This window comes from Bos grunniens, chromosome 9 (assembly GCF_055505025.1).
Source record: "Bos grunniens cultivar Pamir isolate PY7600 chromosome 9, Bosgru_T2T1.0, whole genome shotgun sequence".
Taxonomy (NCBI): domain Eukaryota; kingdom Metazoa; phylum Chordata; class Mammalia; order Artiodactyla; family Bovidae; genus Bos; species Bos grunniens.
In genome coordinates, this window is record NC_141173.1 from 19,186,923 (window position 1) to 19,210,690 (window position 23,768).

At 38.5% G+C, this 23,768-nt stretch overlaps 1 protein-coding gene across 1 annotated transcript in view; it reads right to left on the reverse strand.

Annotated features, from left to right (window-relative positions):
* Positions 1–6,458: 6,458 nt before the first annotated feature.
* LOC147365640 (uncharacterized) overlaps positions 6,459–23,768 on the reverse strand; it is a 149,649-nt gene continuing 132,339 nt past the window's right edge. Inside the window, exon 6 of the mRNA XM_086316738.1 lies at positions 6,459–6,598. Coding sequence (XP_086172864.1) covers positions 6,591–6,598 — 8 coding nt within the window. The 3' untranslated portion in view covers positions 6,459–6,590. The remainder of the gene's footprint in view (positions 6,599–23,768) is intronic.

The following is a 23,768-nucleotide window of genomic DNA, read 5'->3' on the forward strand; positions in this document are numbered from 1 at the left end:
ATTGGCAATTATCTAGAGTGGCTTTGATGTACCTCTATTTCCAAAGGCCTCAATTAAAAAAATATATATGTTTATGACACAACTCATTCTTTTCTATTGAAAAAATATTTAGTGAAAACTACTGATTCCATGGATTTGAGTGAATGCCTATGTCCTGATTACCAACTCATCAAATGTCAACGGTTTTAGTTACAAACTTCTTCAGGTTTCAAAAAGATTTGACAGCTCACTGAAATTTTTATCACTCTTTATAATAAATGTTGTTATGACAATCCACTGGATGCATTACAGAATAACCACTGACTATGTGATAGGCACAAACTTGAGTAAGAGCTATAGACATGAGAAAGATTTGGTATGACTCATTTAAAGAGGTGCTATTAATAAAATTCTTACCATAAGCAAGCTGGATTTCAGAGATTATCATATGACTTCCCAGGGGCCTTGCTAGTTTATCTGCCATGTAGACGCAGCTCCTACAATACATTTTAAATTTTTCTTCTCTTCGTTTGTCAGTGCTTCATGATTTATAAATCATGAAGCTCATTACAAACATCCCTTTCTAGATTTCAAGGTAAAGACAAGTATAGAAATCTGGAAGGATCAATTTTTTTTCCAAAATGGTAAATTCCTATTTTGTTTCGCTTTTTAATAATTCCAAAAATAATGCATAAACTTCTCTTATTTGAGGTCCCACTCTTGCAGGATTTGAATCTATCTTCAGCCTGTTTGCAAGGAGAACTCTAAGGGCCAGTTCTGCCCCAGTGTGTATGTGTGCTTAGTCGCTCAGTCTTGTCTGACTCTGCAGCCCCATGGACTGTAGCCTGCTAGGCTACTCTGCCCATGAAATTTTCCAGGCAAGAATACTGGAGTGGCATGCCATTTCCTACTCCAGGGGGTCTTCCCAACCCAGGGATCGAACCCGTGTCTCTTGCGTCTCCTGCATTGGCAGGCAGATTCTTCACCACTAGCACCACCTGGGTAGTCCCTAAGTTATGCCTCAGATTTGTCCCTGATAAGCAAGGTATCCAGAGTAAAATGGGAGCACTAATAATCACACAGAATTCAGGATAATGAATCACAGCCTTCACCCAGGCTTATATCCTTCAGAATTCCAGATGGGCTGCCTGCCCATGCTGTTTCAGATATATGAGCCCTGCCAATAGAAGCCCTGGAAACTGGCATAATTTCAAGTCATCCATCAGGCATTCAGGTGGACTTCTGCACAAATGATCCATTATTACTTAGAACTGAGTAGTTTTGGAACAACCCTAAAACCAGTGGCAACCTCCTCTCTAAAGAGGGAGTTCAAGTCCCCGTCTTCCTCCATCACTTAGTGTCCAGGTTATAGCTGTTCTCAGTGTGAGAGGAAAGGTTTTGGAGATGTTAAATTTCTTACTTGTTTGTGTTCAGCCTGCATTTGAGAGATTCTTCTCCTAACCCTTTCTTCAGGATTGTCAGTTCAGTTCAGTTCAGTCACTCAGTCATGTCCGACTCTTCGAGATCCCATGGACCACAGAACGCCAGGCCTCCCTGTCCATCACCAACTCCCAGAGTTTACTCAAACTCATCTCCATTGAGTCGGTGATGCCACCCAGCCACCTCATCCTCTGTCGTCCCATTCTCCTCCTGCCCTCAATCTTTCCCAGCATCAGGGTCTTTTCAAATGAGTCAGCTCTTCACATCAGGTGGCCAAAGTATTGGGTTTTAGCTTCAACATCAGTCCTTCCAATGAACATTCAGGACTGATCTCCTTTAGGATGGACTGATTGGATTTCCTTGGAGTCCAAGGGACTCTCAAGAATCTTCTCCAACACCACAGTTCAAAACCATCAATTCTTCAGTGCTCAGCTTTCTTCACAGTCCAAGTCTCATATCCATACATGACCACAGGAAAAACCATAGCCTTGACTAGATGGACCTTTGTTGACAGAGTAATATCTCTGCTTTTTAATATGTTGTCTAGGTTGGTCATAACTTTCCTTCCAAGGAGTAAGTGTCTTTTAATTCCATGGCTGCAGTCAATATCTGCAGTGATTTTAGAGCCCAGAAAAATAAAGTCAGCCACTGTTTCCACTCTTTCCCCATCTATTTGCCATGAAGTGATGGGACCGGATGCCATGATCTTAGTTGTTTGAATGTTGAGCTTTAAGCCAACTTTTTCACTCTCCTCTTTCACTTTCATCAAGAGGCTCTTTAGTTCTTCACTTTCTGCCATAAGGGTGGTGTCATCTGCATATCTGAGGTTATTGATATTTCTCCCGGCAATCTTGATTCCAGCTTGTGTTTCCTCCAGCCCAGTGTTTCTCATGATGTACTCTGCATATAAGTTAAATAGGCAGGGTGACAATATACAGCCTTGATGTACTCCTTTTCCTATTTGGAACCAGTCTGTTGTTCCATGTCCAGTTCTAACTGTTGCTTCCTGACCTGCATATAGGTTTCTCAAGAGGCAGGTCAGGTGGTCTGGTATTCCCATCTCTTTCAGAATTTTTCACAGTTTATTGTGATCCACACAGTCAAAGGCTTTGGCATAGTCAATAAAGCAGAAATAGATGTTTTTCTGGAACTCTCTTGCTTTTTTGATGATCCAGCAGGTGTTGGCAATTTGATCTCTGGTTCCTCTGCCTTTTCCAAAACCCACTTGAACATCTGGAAGTTCACGGTTCACGTATTGCTGAAGCCTGGCTTGGAGAATTTTGAGCATTACTTTACTAGCATGTGAGATGAGTGCAACTGTGCAGTAGTTTGAGCATTCTTTGGCCTTGCCTTTCTTTGGGATTGGAATGAAAACTGACCTTTTCCAGTTCCAGATATGGGACAAGTACAAATTCACTCTTCACCGATTATAAAATACCACAGTTTTCCATGTCAAAAATTCTATCATTCCCAGAAGAAACCCTCATCTAGAGTTCTTTGCATTGCAAAAGCTAATCTGATTTCATTATCCAGCAAAGTTATTGCAGATTTCAACCTGATGTCACCCTTTGATGTCACCTGTAAAATCTGTCCTTTCACAGCATAGTCACTTCTTGCTAATAGATTCTGACAGGACAACTGGCACCCTGACTCTCACTCCTGTACCTGCTTCTGGCTCTGTTTAGCTGTATCAAAAATTATTGAGCTTTCTTCTTTGGACTTAAAAACAAAAATAAAAAATCAAGTATACACTCCTACTTAGTCCAATGACAAAGCAATGCTCCCAAAAGAAAAAGAGAGTAGAGAGAAATTTCCAAATTCACTGGAATTGGAATTACAGAGTGTCCTGAGCATTAATTAATGAAGCTCTCGGAGTAAATCATTAGGAACTTTGATTATGTTATAATGGCTTTTTCTAATAAAACATGAAAAGGGCAAATAGATTGCTTACTGTATTTATTTGTGTGTTTATAAACAATCATGTCGGGAAAATGGTTAGAATATGGCTCTTCCACCTGAAATCTAACATAAACATCACACCTGGAGGGCTTCCCGAGTGTAGATGTCCAAAAGAGAACCCAAGAGTCTGGTCTGATACTATTCAAAAGATACCAAGTAAATTTATATACATGTAAAATTCCTCTATACATTTATAAAGTTAATATTTACTTATATGCTTATAAGTAAATAATTTATAATTTCCTTTTCACCACTTCCATTTAATCAACTGCCCTCTAAGTATGCCAGCACAGACAGAAATCAAATCCCAGAGATGACTACAATCAGTCTAAAATGATATAAGCTTTCTTTTTTCCTTCTCACGCAATCTCTAGCTTACTCTCCTGCTATGTTTTACACACTGGATACCATGGGAATAAAAACAACCATTAGAAACAGACCATGCAGTCAGCAAGTACGGAACAGTGAACAAAACACTTAAGATTATGATTGCTAGGATTGGGTCAAATCTGTTCTTCCCTTGTGGCTTCACTATCTCCTTACATTTATATGCTATCATTTAAAGTTCACATGCCCAGATTTTCATCTAAACTCAACAGCTCAAACATGAATGGCAAAATAAAACCACCACAGTCTTTTGAATCACAATCAGATCTGTTTCTCTTAATGCCAAAGATCATAGAGTAGAAATAGCTTCTCCTCTAAGGGTTAACATATATCTGAAAATAGAACTTTGCACCCAGAGGTTTGCAGAAGTTATCTACCACTTCTCAGTTTCTGCTCTCAATGGACCTTCTCCATCACATGCACTGTCCCCCATCATCCTGTCTGCAACCCCTTATATTGGCCAGTGCCATCACCAACCTCCTGAAGACAGACTCCAGACTCACCAAAGGAGTTCCTGAGTCCTTTCTCTCTCAACCTCTGTCTGCTGAAGACCATGCTCCAACATCTCCCTCATCTGAACTACAGCTCAACTTTGCAGTTAGTCTTTTTCTTTTGCCCACACGGCATGTGGGATCATAGTTCCCTAACCAGGGATTGAACCCGTTCCACTTGCATTGGAAGCATACAGTCTTAACCACTGGACCACCAGGGAAATCCCTGCAGTTAGTCTTTATGTTTCTAATCTCTCCCTTTCTGATTCATCCTGTGCTTTGCTGCCATCAAGTCCTTAAAACAATGACTTGTAGATTCCCTGTTCAAAATGCTTATACAGTTTTCCATTAAATGCAAATGAAATACAACTTCCTCTTCAAAGTTTCGAACCTTGAGTTCAAAGCCTTCTAGGATATGGACTCAGGCTTAACAACTATTTGCCACTAGACACACTGTGCACACACATACACAAATCACACTCCTCTTCAGCCTTTCATCTGGCACTTCACTAACTCTGTGTGGCTTTTATTAAGCTATTATTTCAGCTAGAAGGTTCTTCTTCCTCCTAACCTTTCTCTCCATTCCTCAATGTCCAGTTCAAATGCTACTTTTCCTCACATCTATTATTTCAAATAAATATTTTCTCTGAATTTTTACTGTACTTTACTTGCACTTTTACTTCGATAATGAGCACAGTTTTTTCTATAATACATATGGGTGCATTCATATTATTTTATACATTTTTTTTTTTTGGTTTCTTAAAAGTTAGGGACTATGCCATAGTAATCTTTATCATGGAAAGTTAGGAAAGTTAGTACTTATCTGTTAATTTCTATTTCAGTATAGTTATCAGACACTGCTGCTGCTGCTAAGTCGCTTCAGTTGTGTCCGACTGTGTGCGACCCCATAGACGGCAGCCCACCAGGCTCCCCCATCCCTGGGATTCTCCAGGCAAGAACAGTGGAGTGGGTTGCCATTTCCTTCTCCAGTGCATGAAAGTGAAAAGTGAAAGTGAAGTCGCTCAGTCGTGTCCGACTCTTCGCGACTCCATGGACTGCAGCCGACCAGGCTCCTCCGTCCATGGGATTCTCCAGGCAAGAGTACTAGAGTGGGGTGCCATTGCCCTCTCCGATCAGACACTGATATTTTCCAAATAAGGAAGATGAGAGAAGAACATTATTTTAATTTGTTGATATTTTGACTAATTGACTTATAAAATGCAGATTGGAGTACAACGAGGAGAAGAGGTAAGATGAATGCAACTGTAGAAATACCTAGGGGGAACAAAATGTTTTAAAAGAGAGACGAGCCTAATTACTTGGCTCTTCATGGGGAAAAATATTCTTTTCACTAACATATGAGTCCAGCTATTCTTTCTTTCCATGTAAGGTGGGAATAATATGTCTGATTTAGTTTGCACCAGTCTCCTGACCACTTCTGCAACTTTGACAACGTTGCCAGTGAAGAGCATGTCACAATTAAGGACAGAATGGGTCTAAAATCTGACGCTGAGAAACTCATGAATTCTTCTTACACTTCTTCTACTCCCCCACCACCAAAAAAAAAGAAAAAAATCCAGACAAACGCATGAATTCTTCTTACACTTCTTCTACTTTCTTCAGTTTCTTAAAATCATGCGTCTTTAGTTATTAACGGTTCTTGATAGATTTGACTTCATCCAGTATGTTTACATATTGCTCATTCTTCAATTCACAGTCAAAAAGCCAAGTTCAATAAAATTATTTCTGTTTAACCTCCTTCAGATCAAAGCATAAAGCATATTTGATGGAACTAAAAATCCAATTTTCTAGAATCAGAAAGCTAGAAACAGACAGATAACAATTTACTACTTTTACTAACTTAAATAATTTACTAATTTTAGAGAATTTGGTCTTTATTCAAAGCATATGTTTCTTGACTGTGATTAATAAGAACAATTTTATTCATTTCAAAATGAAAATCATACAGTGTCAAGAAGAGCAGGGAAAACTTTAAGCATCATTACCACACAATGAATCATCGTAGCACACTCAACCTTAAAACAGTTTCAGAATTTTGAGAACCTAGGTTCCTTGCTTGAGAACAGGGAGAAAATTCAACTTTATCTGTGACTATAACTCAGGATCTGTTTGTGCTATCGTGTCAAATGTGGGCCTCATATTCTGGAGTTCATTTTCTGGGTTTTTTTTTTTTGGTGGTGGGGCAGGGGGCCTGCAATTTGGCTCAAAATTGCATGAGTCAGGCTCTTATAGAATGGCAGTGGACTGTACAGGACTTGCCCCAGCGCAGAGAAAACCAGCCAGCCACTGTGCCGTTGGGAGATATTTTGTCATTTAACAACCTACAATAGAAGTAAACAAGAAAGTAAATTTTTCATGTCTTTTTTTTTCCTTTTAAATATTTCACTGAGAGCTACAAACCATTATATTGTAAATACATCCTTCGGCACATAACCAATATATTTTTTTCTGTCTCTAACTCCAGTAACTCCTGTCTTTGTTGAGAGGACAGCATGTTACCTATGCCTTCTGGGGTCTACAATTTATCTCTGACATTTTGTGGTGCAGAGATTTGTCTAGCGATCTTTCCTCCAACTGAGCGAAATAAAGGGCATATACGATGTGAATTTCAGCACCTGTTTTTACAAAGGGAATAGAAATGAACATAAAGCCTATAATTTTTTTTTAAATAAGAAACTGAAGTGATTACAAAGTAGGTAGGAAGTTAGATTTATCAATCCATCAAGCTTAAAAGCAATGCAAAAGCAATGATAATCTCAGACATTTGTAACTTGTGTTCTGTCAACTTTTAGCTTTGGGAGGAAATGATTGGAGAGGGCACAAGATTCTATAAAATGAAGCCCCATCTCCCTAAAGGGCTTCCCTTGTGGCTCAGATGGTAAAGAGAATACCTGCAATGCAGGAGACCTGGGTTCAATCCCTGGGTCAGGAAGATCCCCTGGAGAAGGAAATGGCAACCCACTTCAGTACTCTTGCCTGGAAAATCCCATGGATGGAGGAGCCCGGTGGGCTACAGTCCATGGGGTTGTAAAGAGTCAGACACGACTGAGCGACTTCACTTTCAGGATCACCTCCCTAAAAGGGCTGTTGAGAGGACTCAGTGAGATTACATTTCTAAAGCACATATCCTGACACAAGGAAAACACAGGATACATGACAGCTGAAAGAAGCAGTAGCAACAGTTGCCAGTGACCAGGATCTGTGTCATTTCCCTCACGTGATACTAACCTTGACCATGTCATGTAACATGCCTGATCCTCAGAGATAGAAAAAAATTATAATCCCCACTATACAGACCTCCCTCACATTGTTATGAACTCAAAAGGGAAAATCAATGTCATATCCAGTAAAGAATCATTTCTAAAGAAACTCTGGAGGATAATCATTCAGATCATGTCTGAGTATCAGGATGGTAAATAAGTCACTACTTATAGTTCCAGCCAGCTCAAGGCAGGCAGGGACACATACCCACAGACATCAAAACACTTGTAATTTCCTTGTCCCTTTTCCTGCTTATATTTCCCTTTTGTCAGTAAACCCAGGGCCTATCTGAGTGGATGACCAGTGGTGGCCAGAGTTAGAAAAAGGGCTTGGGGGATGCATTTCAAAATCTCCATTCTTCTCTGTGTCCATTCACAAACAATCAAGAGTTGACTACAATGTATGTAGTCAACATTCAATTCAAGACAAATTACAGGATAGTAAAAGGGAAGAGAAGTCTGTGAACTATTACTGTCTTGTCTTGACTTTAGACAGAATATCTGGGGGAGTTTGGTTGATTCAGGGAATAACTGGTGTTCCATTAGAATTTCTTATTTATTTGGTTATTACATTCTAACTGTCCCTACTGAAAATCATTTATTAATACTTTCTCTTCCAGGTATGTGTGCTTTTGTTAAAGTTGAATACATAATGCTAGCATAAAAATTAGATAGATTATAAAGCCATAAGGAGGCAGAAAGAAAAAAGAGATAATTGCAAATACTTCTAGAGTCTGCTAATATTGATGGATCTCTAAAAGTTAGTTAAAACATCAGGAAGCTGAGAAATTAGACCAACTCCTCATTTTCTTTGAAGTCTAAGTGGCATATTGATCTGTGAATGGGTTTTCATTTTAAAAGGCACCACACACTGATTAGGACTGTGACAGTGGAATAATTCTTTTATTATCCATTATAGAGCTGCTTATGTCTGAAAGTCAGTGCTGCTCTTCACCTTAAACATGAATAATCATTCTCTATAAGCAAGAAGCACATACCCATATACTACTATTGTGTTATTAAACAGCCACTAAAATGTTGTAGTATTTGACAGCTATATGGCGTAATTACATGCCAGATAAGAACATTCATTTTACTAAGTGTATAAAAAAACTGGGGGCTTCCCAGGTGGCACGAGTGTCAAAGAACTCACCTGCCAGTGCAGGAAACATAAGAGACATGGGTTCGATCCCTGGATTGGGAAGATCCCCTGGAGGAGGGCATGACAACCCACTCCAGTATTCTTGCCCGGAGAATCCCATGAACAGAGGAGCCTGGAGAGCTACAGTTCATAGGATTACAAAGGTTTGGACACGACTGAAGCGACTGAGCCCCCACGTGCAAACACATGACAAATTCTGTGTGTGTAGGAGGCCTGAGAGCTCCTAACCATGGCCTGACAGGTAGTTCAGCAGCCCAAAGAAGAGCACGTTAACCAGAAAAGGCGGCCGCAGGACCTCGGCTGCAGTAGAATGTTTTCCTACCCTGCCCCCATCAGAGGGCTCTGTTGTGGCCAGTCCTGCTGACACTGGGTCTATTTGCCTTCACTGGAAAAGTTCAATGAGAAGCAAAAGTCAGCAGCAGAACTAGGAATACCTAGAAATATATGACCAAGCTTTCTATTCTCTCTGGGCTTCTCCTAAATTAGTAAGGTAATATCTCACCTTCAGAGTCAAAAATTAATACAGAAACTTTTATCTCTAGGAGAAGTATGAAAAAGTTGCCTTTAGATTTTAGATTCACACTCCTCATGTTTATTTGTTGTTGATCAACTGTATATCAGGGTTGGCTGCATATGTGTTGGGAGAAATGGAATATTGAAATTAGTAGAATTAAGGCATGAAGTGATGTAACTTTTAAAGACAGTTAGTTAAATTGATCGTTTATGTACAAGATGAAAGTTCCATGTTTATAAAACATTACCTTGCATTCCATTTATATGCACCTCTTTTCCTCCCAAAGTGTACACACACACACACACACACACACACACTCATCCATGTGCATGTTAGAAGAGGAGTGAAGATAATTTGGGGATTTGGGAACAAAATAGATAATTCATAAAAATTAAAATATATACCCTTCTATGGAATTTATATTTATAGGTGGGAAACAGCATATATTTCATAAAAAAGGGATCTGTGACTGAAAACTAAATTCAAAGGCAGGTGATACAGTGAAAGAAACGAGATTAGAAAAATTAGAATTTGACTCTTTTAAGTGTAACCAAGTTCCTTTATACTAGATTATGTCCTCTTTGGAAAGTATTATTTCAAGTTAATGGGACAGTATTTTCAAGTCATAACTCCCTTTATTTAAATAGAACGATGCCCTCTAGTGGCTGCGTTTATAACTGCCTTAAATTAATTTTACAAAGTCATCTTGACTCCAAACTATGAACACCAAAAAGTCTATTTCGATACAGTGGGACAGGAATTATTGAACAACAAGAATCCAATACACTACTGTATTTCAAGAAATAGCGTTATGTGGAGGGAAGAACATTTGTGTGGAGGCCCAAGTCCTTGGCTTGATCTATAGTTGTCACTGAGCTATACTGTGTACGTCCTGCCATAAAATTCAAGAAATAACTATTTGGATTGACAATAAGTAAAATCCATTAGACTTTTATTCAAAAGTCCATTGTCTATACTTTTTCACCAACCAATCTTTAATCTTCAATGCTCTTGCCAGTCCTTTCTCTAAATGATAATAAATCTAATACTCTCTGTTTAGTCTACTTGGTCTTCTTTCTGGAGCATTTGATCATGTTAACAATTCTTCCTTTATGTAACCTCTTCCCCAATAAACTCTGCCGTGTTTCCTCTCGCCACTCTCCCTTCACACCAAAACCAATGGCCTGACATTTCTCCTGTGTACCTGAAGCATGTCCATCTCTGAATATCCAAAGTCTACCTGTCACCTAGAACCTATTCTAACATCATCTCTTCATGAGGTTTTCATTGCCCCTCCTAGGCAGTACTTTCTCCCTTCATTGGAATTTCCATAGCACTCTACACATGCCTCTTTTAGAATATTTACAGTTTCCTGCAAACATACACTTACCCCCAAAAGAGTTTTGTACATGACCGCCACCACCAGCACTGGTTGTTTCCATGTACCCTGAGATAAAATCCAGCCACCAGCCACATCGCCTCTCCTTGCTGGCCCTAATATACAGTATTCCTCCTTTGTATTAATGCTTCTATTCTGCCTTCCACTTATTATCTCCTGAATCCACTTGGGGACCCTCAAAGTACCTGTTGCCCAATACTTGTTCATCTCCAACTAAGAGAGAATTCTTCAAGCCCCTTTCATATTACACTCAAATGCAGAGCCACCATATTGGTTCTGAGACCCCAAAATCTTACCTAAAGAGCACTACATGCAGCATCCTCATATGGCTTATCTGTGGACATGAGTACATGATGGGCTGAGCCAGAAACTAATCTATGGCACAGTGAAATCGCTCCTCCTGCTGGATAACTGAGGCTTCATTACTAGGTGACCTTCCATGTAAAATGAGATCACTTCCAAAAAGCTCCACAGTCACTATTAAAACAGACTTCCAGCACACTCACCACTTTGTCTAATAGGGCTGTATGCATTTACAATGTAGGCTAAAAAACTGAATTTTGCTCTCCCAAACCCACTCTACCTGTGGTAATTTCCAAAAAGCTCCACAGTCACTATTAAAACAGACTTCAAGCACACTCACCAGTTTGTCTAATAGGGCTGTATGCATTTACAATGTAGGCTAAAAAACTGAATTTTGCTCTCCCAAACCCACTCTACCTGTGGTAATTTCCAACTGGACCATTGTCAGTTATTTCTCCAATCGCCCTTAGCACAGTGCTTCCCGTATAGCAGGAATGAAATAAAAATCTAAAGCATTAATGATACAATACAACACCAAATTCCTTTTTCATCTGCTTCTCTTTACATGTTTAAAAGGCTGTTCACAAATAAATAAGTTTTCTGTATGTAAATGACATGTAGAGAATACAAATAAGCCATTATGCTAATAATCTTCCCCAAATTTATCACAGAATGTGTTATTACTGTTACATGAGAAATAGTCCCTATAGCTGATCTCTGTTAAAACCTGAATACATCTAAAGGAAAATGGAAAGCCAGGGGCTTTGCTTTCCAAAGACTTGCTCTGTTTTAATTAAATAGGTGAGAAATTTACGTTTTGGTAAGTAAATGCATATAAGATATTTACATTGAGGTAAATTTTTGTTCCCTATGCTTTGAAGTCTATGTTTTTAGTCTCTGTAAGAATAAGGCAGAAAACAGTATATTTCCAAAGAGTTTTGCTTTGGGGTGAGATATTTCTTGGTTCCACAGAGGGGTAATGTTCTTCTGGTAGATGTTTCCATATTAAATAATCATTCAAAAGTGTTAAAACAAAGTACTTACAAAGTCCAATTTTGGGGAACAAATACAAGTCACAGTGAGGAAAACAATAAATAAGTCTTTATGAGCTAAGATGATTGTATTCTTTTCTCTATTAAACAAAAGTGATAGGGGAAAATTCTGTTGCCTTCTCGGCAAGAGACCAATTTAAGAGTTTGTCTCAGAGCTTTTCTTCATCACAAACTGAAAACATGAAAAGGACAATCAAAATAAACTTCATTATAATTAGTGAAAATACACTATGCATTTCATTACTCCCATAAAGTGTATTTGAACACTCAATAACTGATTACTATAGCCAGTATTCTTAGTTGAGAATCATCATTATATTAACATTCTCATCCTACATCTAAAAATTTGCAGTAAATCAAGCTACTTTTGTAGGTATGGTAGAATCTGCTAGATCTTTTCCAATATCCACTTTCATTTTCTTCCTTAATTGTACCCTAACTTTACTTCAAGATATTTCTCAGTTCAGTTCAGTTCAGTTCAGTCGCTCAGTCATGTCCGACTCTTTGTGACCCCATGAATCACAGCACGCCAGGCCTCCCTGTCCATCACCAACTCCCGGAGTTTACTCAGACTCATGTCCATCAAGTCAGTGATGCCATCCAGCCATCTCATCCTCTGTCGGCCCCTTCTCCTCCTGCCCCCAATCCCTGCCAGCATCAGAGTCTTTTCCAATGAGTCAACTCTTCACATGAGGTGGCCAAAGTTCTGCAGTTTCAGCTTTAGCATCAGCCCTTCCAGTGAACACCCAGGACTGATCTCCTTTAGAATGTTGGATCTTCTTGCAGGCCAAGGGACGCTCAAGAGTCTTCTCCAACACCACAGTTCAAAAGCATCAATTCTTTGGTGCTCAGCTTTCTTCACAGTCCAACTCTCACATCCATACATGACCACTGGGAAAACCATAGCCTTGACTAGATGGACCTTGGCTGGCAAAGTAATGTCTCTGCTTTTGAATATGCTATCTAGGTTGGTCATAACTTTCCTTCCAAGGAGTAAGCGTCTTTTAATTTCATGGCTGCAGTCACCATCTGCAGTGATTTTGGAGCCCAAAAAAATAAAGTCTGACACTGTTTCCACTGTTTCCCCATCTATTTCCCATGAAGTGATGGGACCAGATGCCACGATCTTCGTTTTCTGAATGTTGAGCTTTAAGCCAACTTTTTCACTCTCCTCTTTCACTTTCATCAAGAGGTTTTTTAGTTCCTCTTCACTTTCTGCCATAAGGGTGGTGTCATCTGCATATCTGAGGTTATTGATATTTCTCCTGGCAATCTTGATTCCAACTTGTGCTTCTTCCAGCCCAGCATTTCTCATGATGTACTCTACATACAAGTTAAATAAGCAGGGTGGTAATATACAGCCTTGACATACTCCTTTTCCTATTTGGAGCCAGTCTGTTGTTCCATGTCCAGTTCTAACTGTTGCTTCCTGATCTGCATATAGGTTTCTCAAGAGGCAGGTCAGGTGGTCTGGCATACCCATCTCTTTCAGAATTTTCCAGTTTATTGTGATCCACACAGTCAAAGGCTTTGGCATAGTCAATAAAACAGAAATAGATGTTTTTCTGGAACTTTCTTCCTTTTTCCATGATCCAGTCGATGTTGGCAATTTAATCTCTGGTTCCTCTGCCTTTTCTAAAACCAGCTTGAACATCTGGAAGTTCACGGTTCACATATTGCTGGAGCCTGGCTTGGAGAATTTTGAGCATTACTTTACTAGCGTGTGAGATGATTGCAATTGTGCAGTAGTTTGAGCATTCTTTGGCATTGCCTTTCTTTGGGATTGCAATTGCTACTTGACACCAAAACTGTGCTTCCCACTTTGGAACTAGGTGTCCATATTTTGTTCTGTTTCTGTATGCTAAATTTATCACAGTATAAAATTATATTTTTCCAAACCTTCAGACATTTTCTCCTTGACTATTTGATTAAAATGTAATACTACACTATATCCTGGCTTCTTTCAATTTCCAATCCAAGTTTCCAAAACATCTCTGGTGTGGGACTTTGAAGACAGAAAATTTTTTGGTATTTCATATTTTGGCTTGTGTTTAATGTTGTCTGGTTCTTTGCTTTTCTGTTTCACTTTCTTTCTTAATGGCAATTTTGAAGTTCACTATTTTCATGACTAGGAAAGTCTCAATAAATGCTGGAGAAGGTGTTGAGAAAAGGGAATCCTCTTACACTCTTGGTGGGAATGCAAACTAGTACAGCCACTATGGGGAACAGGGCGGAGATTCCTTTAAAAAATGGAAATAGAACTGCTATACGACCCAGCAAACCCACTGCTGGGCATACACATCACGGAAACCAGAACTGATAGAGACACATGTATCCCAATGTTCATCGCAGCACTATTTACAATAGCTAGGACATGGAAGCAACCTAGATGTCCATTGGCAAACAAATGGATAAGAAAGTTGTGGTACAAATACACAATGGAATATAACTCAGCTATTAAAAAGTATGCATTTGAGTCAGTTCTAATGAGGTGGATGAAACTGGAGCCTATCATACAGAGTGAAGTAAGTCAGAAGAAAAACACCAATACATTAACATATATATACATGGAATTTAGAAAGATGGTAACAATGACTCTATACTTGAGACAGCAAAAGAGACACAGATATAAAGAACAGCCTTTTGGACCCTGTGGGAGAAGGTGAGGGTGGGATGATTTCAGAGAATAGCATTGAAACATATATCACCATATGTGAAATAGATGACCAGTCCAAGTTCAATGCATGAAACAGGGCACTCAAAGCCAGTGAACTGGGACAACCCAGTGGGATGGGATGAGGAGGCAGTTGGGAGGGAGGTTCAGGATGGGGGACACATGTACACCCATGGCTGACTCATGTCGATGTATGGCAAGTTCAGTTCAGTTCAGTCACTCAGTTGTGTCTGACTCTTTGTGACCCCATGGACTGCAACATGCCAGTCTTCCCTGTACATCACCAACTCCCAGAGTTGACCCAAACTCATATCCATGGAGTCAGTGATACCATCCAACCACCTTATCCTCTGTCATCCCCTTCTCCTCCTGCCCTCAATCTTTCCCAGCATCAGTCTTTTCTAATGAGTCAGCTCTTCACATCAGGTGGCCAAAGTAATGGAGTTTCAGCTTCAACATCAGTCCTTCCAATGAACACTCAGGACTAGTCTCCTTTAGGATGGACTGGTTGGATCTTCTTGCAGTCCAAGGGACTCTCAAGAGTCTCCTCCAACACCACAGTTCAAAAGCATCAATTCTTCAGCGCTCAGCTTTCTTTATGGTCCAACTCTCACATCCATACATGACCACTGGAAAAACCATAGCCTTGATTAGATGGATCTTTGTTGGCAAAGTAATGTCTCTGCTTTTTAATATTCTCTCTAGGTTGGTCATAACTTTCCTTCCAAGGAGTAAGCGTCTTTTAATTTCATGGCTGCAGTCACCATCTGCAGTGATTTTGGAGCCCAAAAAAATAGTCTGCCACTGTTTCCACTGTTTCCTCATCTATCTGCCATGAAGTGATAGGACCAGATGCCAAAATGTATGGCAAAAACCACCACAGTATCGTAAAGTAATTATCCTCCAACTACAATTAATTAATTAATTAATTTTAAAAAAAGAACGGGAACCCAAGAAATGGGCCCCCTATGAATTCTCCTGTGGGAGTGACACAGAAAGAACTGGGTTTTTTTCCGGATTTACTGAGATTGACATACAGTGTAACTTTAAGATGCACAATGTAATGAGTTGATATATGTATAAATACTGAGAAATGATTACCACAATAAGGTTACTTAGCACATCCATTGCTCATAGTTACCTTTTTTATGTCAACAGAAATTTTAATACCTATTCAAACAACTTTCAAGTACACACTACACTATTATTAACTATAGTCACCATGTGGTACATTAGATCCCTCAGGACTTACTTATCTTACAACTGGAAATTTGCACCCTTTGACCACACATTTTCCCCATGTCCCTGCCCCTGGTAATCACCAATCTACTCTTTCTACTAGTTTAGCTTTTCAGATTCCACAAATAAGTAACATCATACAGTATTTGTCATTCTCTGTCTGACTTATTTCACTTAGCATAATTTTCCTCAAGTTTCATCCATGTTGTCACAAATGGTTTTTGTATGGCTAAGTAATATTTTATAAACATATTTCTTTTACATTTTCTTTATCCAATCATCCATCAATGGACATTTAGGATGTTTCCATGTCTTTTTTTTTTTTTCCAATTTTATTTTATTTTTAAACTTTACATAATTGTATTAGTTTTGCCAAATATCAAAATGAATCCGCCACAGGTATACATGTGTTCCCCATCCCGAACCCTCCTCCCTCCTCCCTCCCCATACCATCCCTCTGGGCCGTCCCAGTGCACCAGCCCCAAGCATCCAGCATCGTGCATCGAACCTGGACTGGCAACTCGTTTCCTACATGATATTTTACATGTTTCATTGCCATTCTCCCAAATCTTCCCACCCTCTCCCTCTCCCACAGAGTCCATAAGACTGTTCTATACATCAGTGTCTCTTTTGCTGTCTCGTACACCGGGTTATTGTTACCATCTTTCTAAATTCCATATATGTGCGTTAGTATACTGTATTTATGTTTTTCCTTCTGGCTTACTTCACTCTGTATAATAGGCTCCAGTTTCATCCACCTCATTAGAACTGATTCAAATGTATTCTTTTTAATGGCTGAGTAATACTCCATTGTGTATATGTACCACAGCTTTCTTATCCATTCATCTGCTGATGGACATCTAGGTTGCTTCCATGTCTTGGCTATTATAAACAGTGCTGCGATGAACATTGGGGTACACGTGTCTCTTTCCCTTCTGGTTTCCTCAGTGTGTATGCCCAGCAGTGGGGTTGCTGGATCATAAGGCAGTTCTATTTCCAGTTTTTTAAGGAATCTCCACACTGTTCTCCATAGTGGCTGTACTAGTTTGCATTCCCACCAACAGTGTAAGAGGGTTCCCTTTTCTCCACACCCTCTCCAGCATTTATTATTTGTAGACTTTTGGATCGCAGCCATTCTGACTGGTGTGAAATGGTACCTCATAGTGGTTTTGATTTGCATTTCTCTGATAATGAGTGATGTTGAGCATCTTTTCATGTGTTTGTTAGCCACCTGTATGTCTTCTTTGGAGAAATGTCTATTTAGTTCTTTGGCCCATTTTTTGATTGGGTCGTTTATTTTTCTGGAGTTGAGCTGTAGGAGTTGCTTGTATATTTTTGAGATTAGTTGTTTGTCGGTTGCTTCATTTGCTATTATTTTCTCCCATTCTGAAGGCTGTCTTTTCACCTTGCTAATAGTTTCCTTTGATGTGCAGAAGCTTTTAAGGTTAATTAGGTCCCATTTGTTTATTTTTGCTTTTATTTCCAATATTCTGGGAGGTGGGTCATAGAGGATCCTGCTGTGATGTATGTCGGAGAGTGTTTTGCCTATGTTCTCCTCTAGGAGTTTTATAGTTTCTGGTCTTACGTTTAGATCTTTAATCCATTTTGAGTTTATTTTTGTGTATGGTGTTAGAAAGTGGTCCAGTTTCATTCTTTTACAAGTGGTTGACCAGATTTCCCAGCACCACTTGTTAAAGAGATTGTCTTTAATCCATTGTATATTCTTGCCTCCTTTGTCGAAGATAAGGTGTCCATATGTGCGTGGATTTATCTCTGGGCTTTCTATTTTATTCCATTGATCAATATTTCTGTCTTTGTGCCAGTACCATACTGTCTTGATAACTGTGGCTTTGTAGTAGAGCCTGAAGTCAGGTAGGTTGATTCCTCCAGTTCCATTCTTCTTTCTCAAGATCGCTTTGGCTATTCGAGGTTTTTTGTATTTCCATACAAATTGTGAAATTATTTGTTCTAGCTCTGTGAAGAATACTGTTGGTAGCTTGATAGGGATTGCGTTGAATGTATAAATTGCTTTGGGTAGTATACTCATTTTCACTATATTGATTCTTCCAATCCATGAACATGGTATATTTCTCCATCTATTAGTGTCCTCTTTGATTTCTTTCACCAGTGTTTTATAGTTTTCTATATATAGGTCTTTAGTTTCTTTAGGTAGATATATTCCTAAGTATTTTATTCTTTCCGTTGCAATGGTGAATGGAATTGTTTCCTTAATTTCTCTTTCTGTTTTCTCATTATTAGTGTATAGGAATGCCAGGGATTTCTGTGTGTTGATTTTATATCCTGCAACTTTACTGTAGTCATTGATTATTTCTAGTAATTTTCTGGTGGACTCTTTAGGGTTTTCTATGTAGAGGATCATGTCATCTGCAAATAGTGAGAGTTTTACTTCTTCTTTTCCAATTTGGATTCCTTTTATTTCTTTTTCTGCTCTGATTGCTGTGGCCAAAACTTCCAAAACTATGTTGAATAGTAATGGTGAAAGTGGGCACCCTTGTCTTGTTCCTGACTTTAGAGGAAATGCTTTCAATTTTTCACCATTGAGGATAATGTTTGCAGTGGGTTTGTCATATATAGCTTTTATTATGTTGAGGTATGTTCCTTCTATTCCTGCTTTCTGGAGAGTTTTTATCATAAATGGATGTTGAATTTTGTCAAAGGCTTTCTCTGCATCTATTGAGATAATCATATGGTTTTTATTTTTCAATTTGTTAATGTGGTGTATTACATTGATTGATTTGCGGATATTGAAGAATCCTTGCATCCCTGGGATAAAGCCCACTTGATCATGGTGTATGATCTTTTTAATGTATTGTTGGATTCTGATTGCTAGAATTTTGTTAAGGATTTTTGCATCTATGTTCATCAGTGATATTGGCCTGTAGTTTTCTTTTTTTGTGGGATCTTTGTCAGGTTTTGGTATTAGGGTGATGGTGGCCTCATAGAATGAGTTTGGGAGTTTACCTTCCTCTGCAATTTTCTGGAAGAGTTTGAGCAGGATAGGTGTTAGCTCTTCTCTAAATTTTTGGTAGAATTCAGCTGTGAAGCCGTCTGGACCGGGGCTTTTGTTTGCTGGAAGATTTTTGATTACAGTTTCAATTTCCATGCTTGTGATGGGTCTGTTAAGATTTTCTATTTCTTCCTGGTCCAGTTTTGGAAAGTTGTACTTTTCTAAGAATTTGTCCATTTCTTCCACGTTGTCCATTTTATTGGCATATAATTGTTGATAGTAGTCTCTTATGATCCTTTGTATTTCTGTGTTGTCTGTTGTGATCTCTCCATTTTCGTTTCTAATTTTGTTGATTTGATTTTTCTCCCTTTGTTTCTTGATGAGTCTGGCTAATGGTTTGTCAATTTTATTTATCCTTTCAAAGAACCAGCTTTTGGTTTTGTTGATTTTTGCTATGGTCTCTTTTGTTTCTTTTGCATTTATTTCTGCTCTAATTTTTAAGATTTCTTTCTTTCTACTAACCCTGGGGTTCTTCATTTCTTCCTTTTCTAGTTGCTTTAGGTGTAGAGTTAGGTTATTTATTTGACTTTTTTCTTGTTTCTTGAGGTGTGCCTGTATTGCTATGAACTTTCCCCTTAGGACTGCTTTTACCGTGTCCCACAGGTTTTGGGTTGTTGTGTTTTCATTTTCATTCGTTTCTATGCAAATTTTGATTTCTTTTTTGATTTCTTCTGTGATTTGTTGGTTATTCAGCAGCGTGTTGTTCAGCCTCCATATGTTGGAATTTTTAATAGTTTTTCTCCTGTAATTGAGATCTAATCTTACTGCATTGTGGTCAGAAAAAATGCTTGGAATGATTTCTATTTTTTTGAATTTACCAAGGCTAGCTTTATGGCCCAGGATGTGATCTATCCTGGAGAAGGTTCCATGTGCGCTTGAGAAAAAGGTGAAACTCATTGTTTTGGGATGAAATGATCTATAGATATCAATTAGGTCTAACTGGTCTATTGTATCGTTTAAAGTTTGTGTTTCCTTGTTAATTTTCTGTTTAGTTGATCTATCCATAGGTGTGAGTGGGGTATTAAAGTCTCCCACTATTATTGTGTTATTGTTAATTTCTCCTTTCATACTTGTTAGCATTTGTCTTACGTACTGTGGTGCTCCCGTGTTGGGTGCATATATATTTATAATTGTTATATCTTCTTCTTGGATTGATCCTTTGATCATTATGCAGTGACCTTCTTTGTCTCTTTTCACAGCCTTTGTTTTAAAGTCTATTTTATCTGATATGAGTATTGCTACTCCTGCTTTCTTTTGGTCCCTATTTGCATGGAAAATCTTTTTCCAGCCCTTCACTTTCAGTCTGTATGTGTCCCCTGTTTTGAGGTGGGTCTCTTGTAGACAACATATGTAGGGGTCTTGTTTTTGTATCCATTCAGCCAGTCTTTGTCTTTTGGTTGGGGCATTCAACCCATTTACGTTTAAGGTAATTACTGATAAGTATGATCCCGTTGCCATTTACTTTATTGTTTGGGGTTCGAGTTTATACACCGTTTTTGTGTTTCCTGTCTAGAGAATATCCTTTAGTATTTGTTGGAGAGCTGGTTTGGTGGTGCAGAATTCTCTCAGCTTTTGCTTGTCTGAAAAGCTTTTGATTTCTCCTTCATACTTGAATGAGATCCTTGCTGGGTACAATAATCTGGGCTGTAGGTTATTTTCTTTCATCATTTTAAGTATGTCTTGCCATTCCCTCCTGGCTTGAAGAGTTTCTATTGAAAGATCAGCTGTTATCCTTATGGGAATTCCCTTGTGTGTTATTTGTTGTTTTTCCCTTGCTGCTTTTAATATTTGTTCTTTGTGTTTGATCTTTGTGAATTTGATTAATATGTGTCTTGGGGTGTTTCTCCTTGGGTTTATCCTGTTTGGTACTCTCTGGGTTTCTTGGACTTGGGTGATTATTTCCTTCCCCAGTTTAGGGAAGTTTTCAACTATTATCTCCTCAAGTATTTTCTCATGGTCTTTCTTTTTGTCTTCTTCTTCTGGAACCCCTATGATTCGAATGTTGTAGCGTTTAATATTGTCCTGGAGGTCTCTGAGATTGTCCTCATTTCTTTTAATTCGTTTTTCTTTTATCCTCTCTGATTCATTTATTTCTACCATTCTATCTTCTAATTCACTAATCCTGTCTTCTGCCTCTGTTATTCTACTATTTGTTGCCTCCAGAGTGTTTTTAATTTCACTTATTGCATTATTCATTATATATTGACTCTTTTTTATTTCTTCTAGGTCCTTGTTAAACCTTTCTTGCATCTTCTCAATCCTTGTCTCCAGGCTATTTATCTGTGATTCCATTTTAGTTTCAAGATTTTGGATCAATTTCACTATCATTATTCGGAATTCTTTATCAGGTAGATTCCCTATCTCTTCCTCTTTTGTTTGGTTTGGTGGGCATTTATCCTGTTCCTTTATCTGCTGAGTATTCCTCTGTCTCTTCATCTTGTTTAAATTGCTGAGTTTGGGGTGTCCTTTCTGTATTCTGGCAGTTTGTGGAGTTCTCTTTATTATGGCGTTTCCTCACTGTGTGTGGGTTTGTACAGGTGGCTTGTCAAGGTTTCCTGGTTAGGGAAGCTTGTGTCGGTGTTCTGGTGGGTGGAGCTGTATTTCTTCTCTCTGGAGTGCAATGAAATGTCCAGTAATGAGTTATGAGATGTCTATAGTTTTGGGGTGACTTTGGGCAGCCTGTATCTTGAAGCTCAGGGCTGTGTTCCTTTGTTGCTGGAGAATTTGCTTGGTATGTCTTGCCCTGAATTTATTGGCCCTTGTGTGGTGCTTGGTTTCAGTGTCGGTATGGAGGCATTTGATGAGCTCCTGTCAATGAATGTTCCTTGGAGTCAGGAGTTCCCTGGAGTCAGGGTTTGGACTTAAGTCTCCTGCTTCCGATTATCGGTCTTATTTTTACAGTAGTTTCAAAACTTCTCCTTCTCTACAGCACCATTGATAAAACATCTACATTAAAGATGATAAGTTTCTCTACAGTAAGGGTCACTCAGAGAGGTTCACAGGGTTACATGGAGAAGAGAAGAGGGAGGAGGGAGTTAGAGGTGACCCAAATGAGATGAGGTGAATCAATAGTGGAGAGAGTGGGCTAGCCAGTAGTCACTTCCTTATGTGCACTCCACAACTGGACCACTCAGAGATGTTCACGGGGTTATACAGAGAAGAGAAGAAGGAGGAAGGTAACAGAGGTGGCCAGAAGGATAAAAGGGGGGAATGAAAAGGAGGGAGACAGATCCAGCCAGTAATCAGTTCCCTAAGTGTTCTCCACCATCTGGAACACACAGAAATTCACAGAGTTGGGTAGAGTAGAGAGGGGTTAGGGAGGAGACACAGGCGACCTGGTGGAGAAAAAGGAGGGTCCAAAGGGAGAGAGAGCAGTCAAGCCAGTAATCTCACTCCCTAGTGAAAAATGGGTCCTGAAGATTGGGTCCTTAAAGGTACAAAATTGGTAACAAATACATAAAAGCAAAAATCAAAAATCTAGAGTAGAGTTTGGAATTTCAAAAATACGATGTTAAAGAAAAGAAGAAGGAAAAGAAAGAGAGAAAGAACGAACAAACAAAAACAAACAAGGTCGCGAAAATTATAAAGAAAGTACAGGTACAAAATTGATAACTAATACCAGAAAGCGAAAATTAAAAATCTAGAGTAGAGTTTGGAATTTCAAAAATACGATGTTAAAGAAAAGAAGAAGGAAAAGAAAGAGAGAAAAAACGAACAAACAAAAACAAACAAGGTCGCGAAAATTATAAAGAAAGTACAGGTACAAAATTGATAACTAATACCAGAAAGCAAAAATTAAAAATCTAGAGTACAGTTTGGAATTTCAAAAATACAATGTTAAAAAAAAAAAAAAGAAGAAGAAGAAAAATAAAGAGAGAAAACAAACAAACAAATACGAACAATGTCACAAAAATTATAAAGAAAATACAGGTACAAAATTGATATCAAATACCAAAAAGCATAACTTAAAAATCTAGAGTAAAGTTTGGAATTTCAGATATACAATGTTATATAAAAGAAGAAGAGAAAGAAACAGAGAAGAAGAAAAAAAAAAAGAAAAAAAAAAGTCACAGATATTATATAAAAAAAAACTATAGGTACAAAATTGATAACATATACCAAAAAGCGAAAATTAAAAATCTAGAGTAGAGTTTGGAATTTCAAAAATACAATGTTAAAGAAAAGAAGAAAAAAACAAAAACAAAAACAACAACAACAAAAAAAAAACAAGGTCAAAAAATTATAAAATATATATATATGTGAAGTTTGCTGAAGAAGAAAAAAATAGGGTCTTTTTTTTTTTTTTGCAAAGTAATAGGTTATAAAAGTGAAAATTAAAGGGACAATAGAGGACTTAAAAATTTTTTTTTTTTTTTAGTTACAAAAAAAAAGAAAGAATGATCGTAAAAATAATAAAAATATATCTAAGACTTTTTTGTTTTTTTTTTTGTGGGTGTTGTGGGTTCAGTTCATTTTTGGCTAGTTCCTTGGTCAGATTTATGTTTCTCAAGATCTATAGGCCCCTTCCTATGTAGTCCGTAGTAACCACAGGGTTTTGATCTATTGCCTGTAGCTTCCAAGGAGTTTCCCTCTGTTATATCTTCTTCTGTTTGCTAGTCTCTTCAGTATCTGGTTTCCGCCCTGACTCAAAGGGCATGGTGGAGGACACTTTTTTTTTTTTTTTTTTTTTTTTAGGCTTACTTGTTCAGTCGCGCTGTGGGGATGGAGGGAGGGATGCTGCAAACAAATAACACTGGCGTGGGCTCGCAGTGCCTCAGCCACCCTGGGTCTGCCCCCGCTCACGGCGCGTGTAGCCTCCCTGTCCACACTGCTCGGACTCTAGGTTGTTCTGCCGGGAAC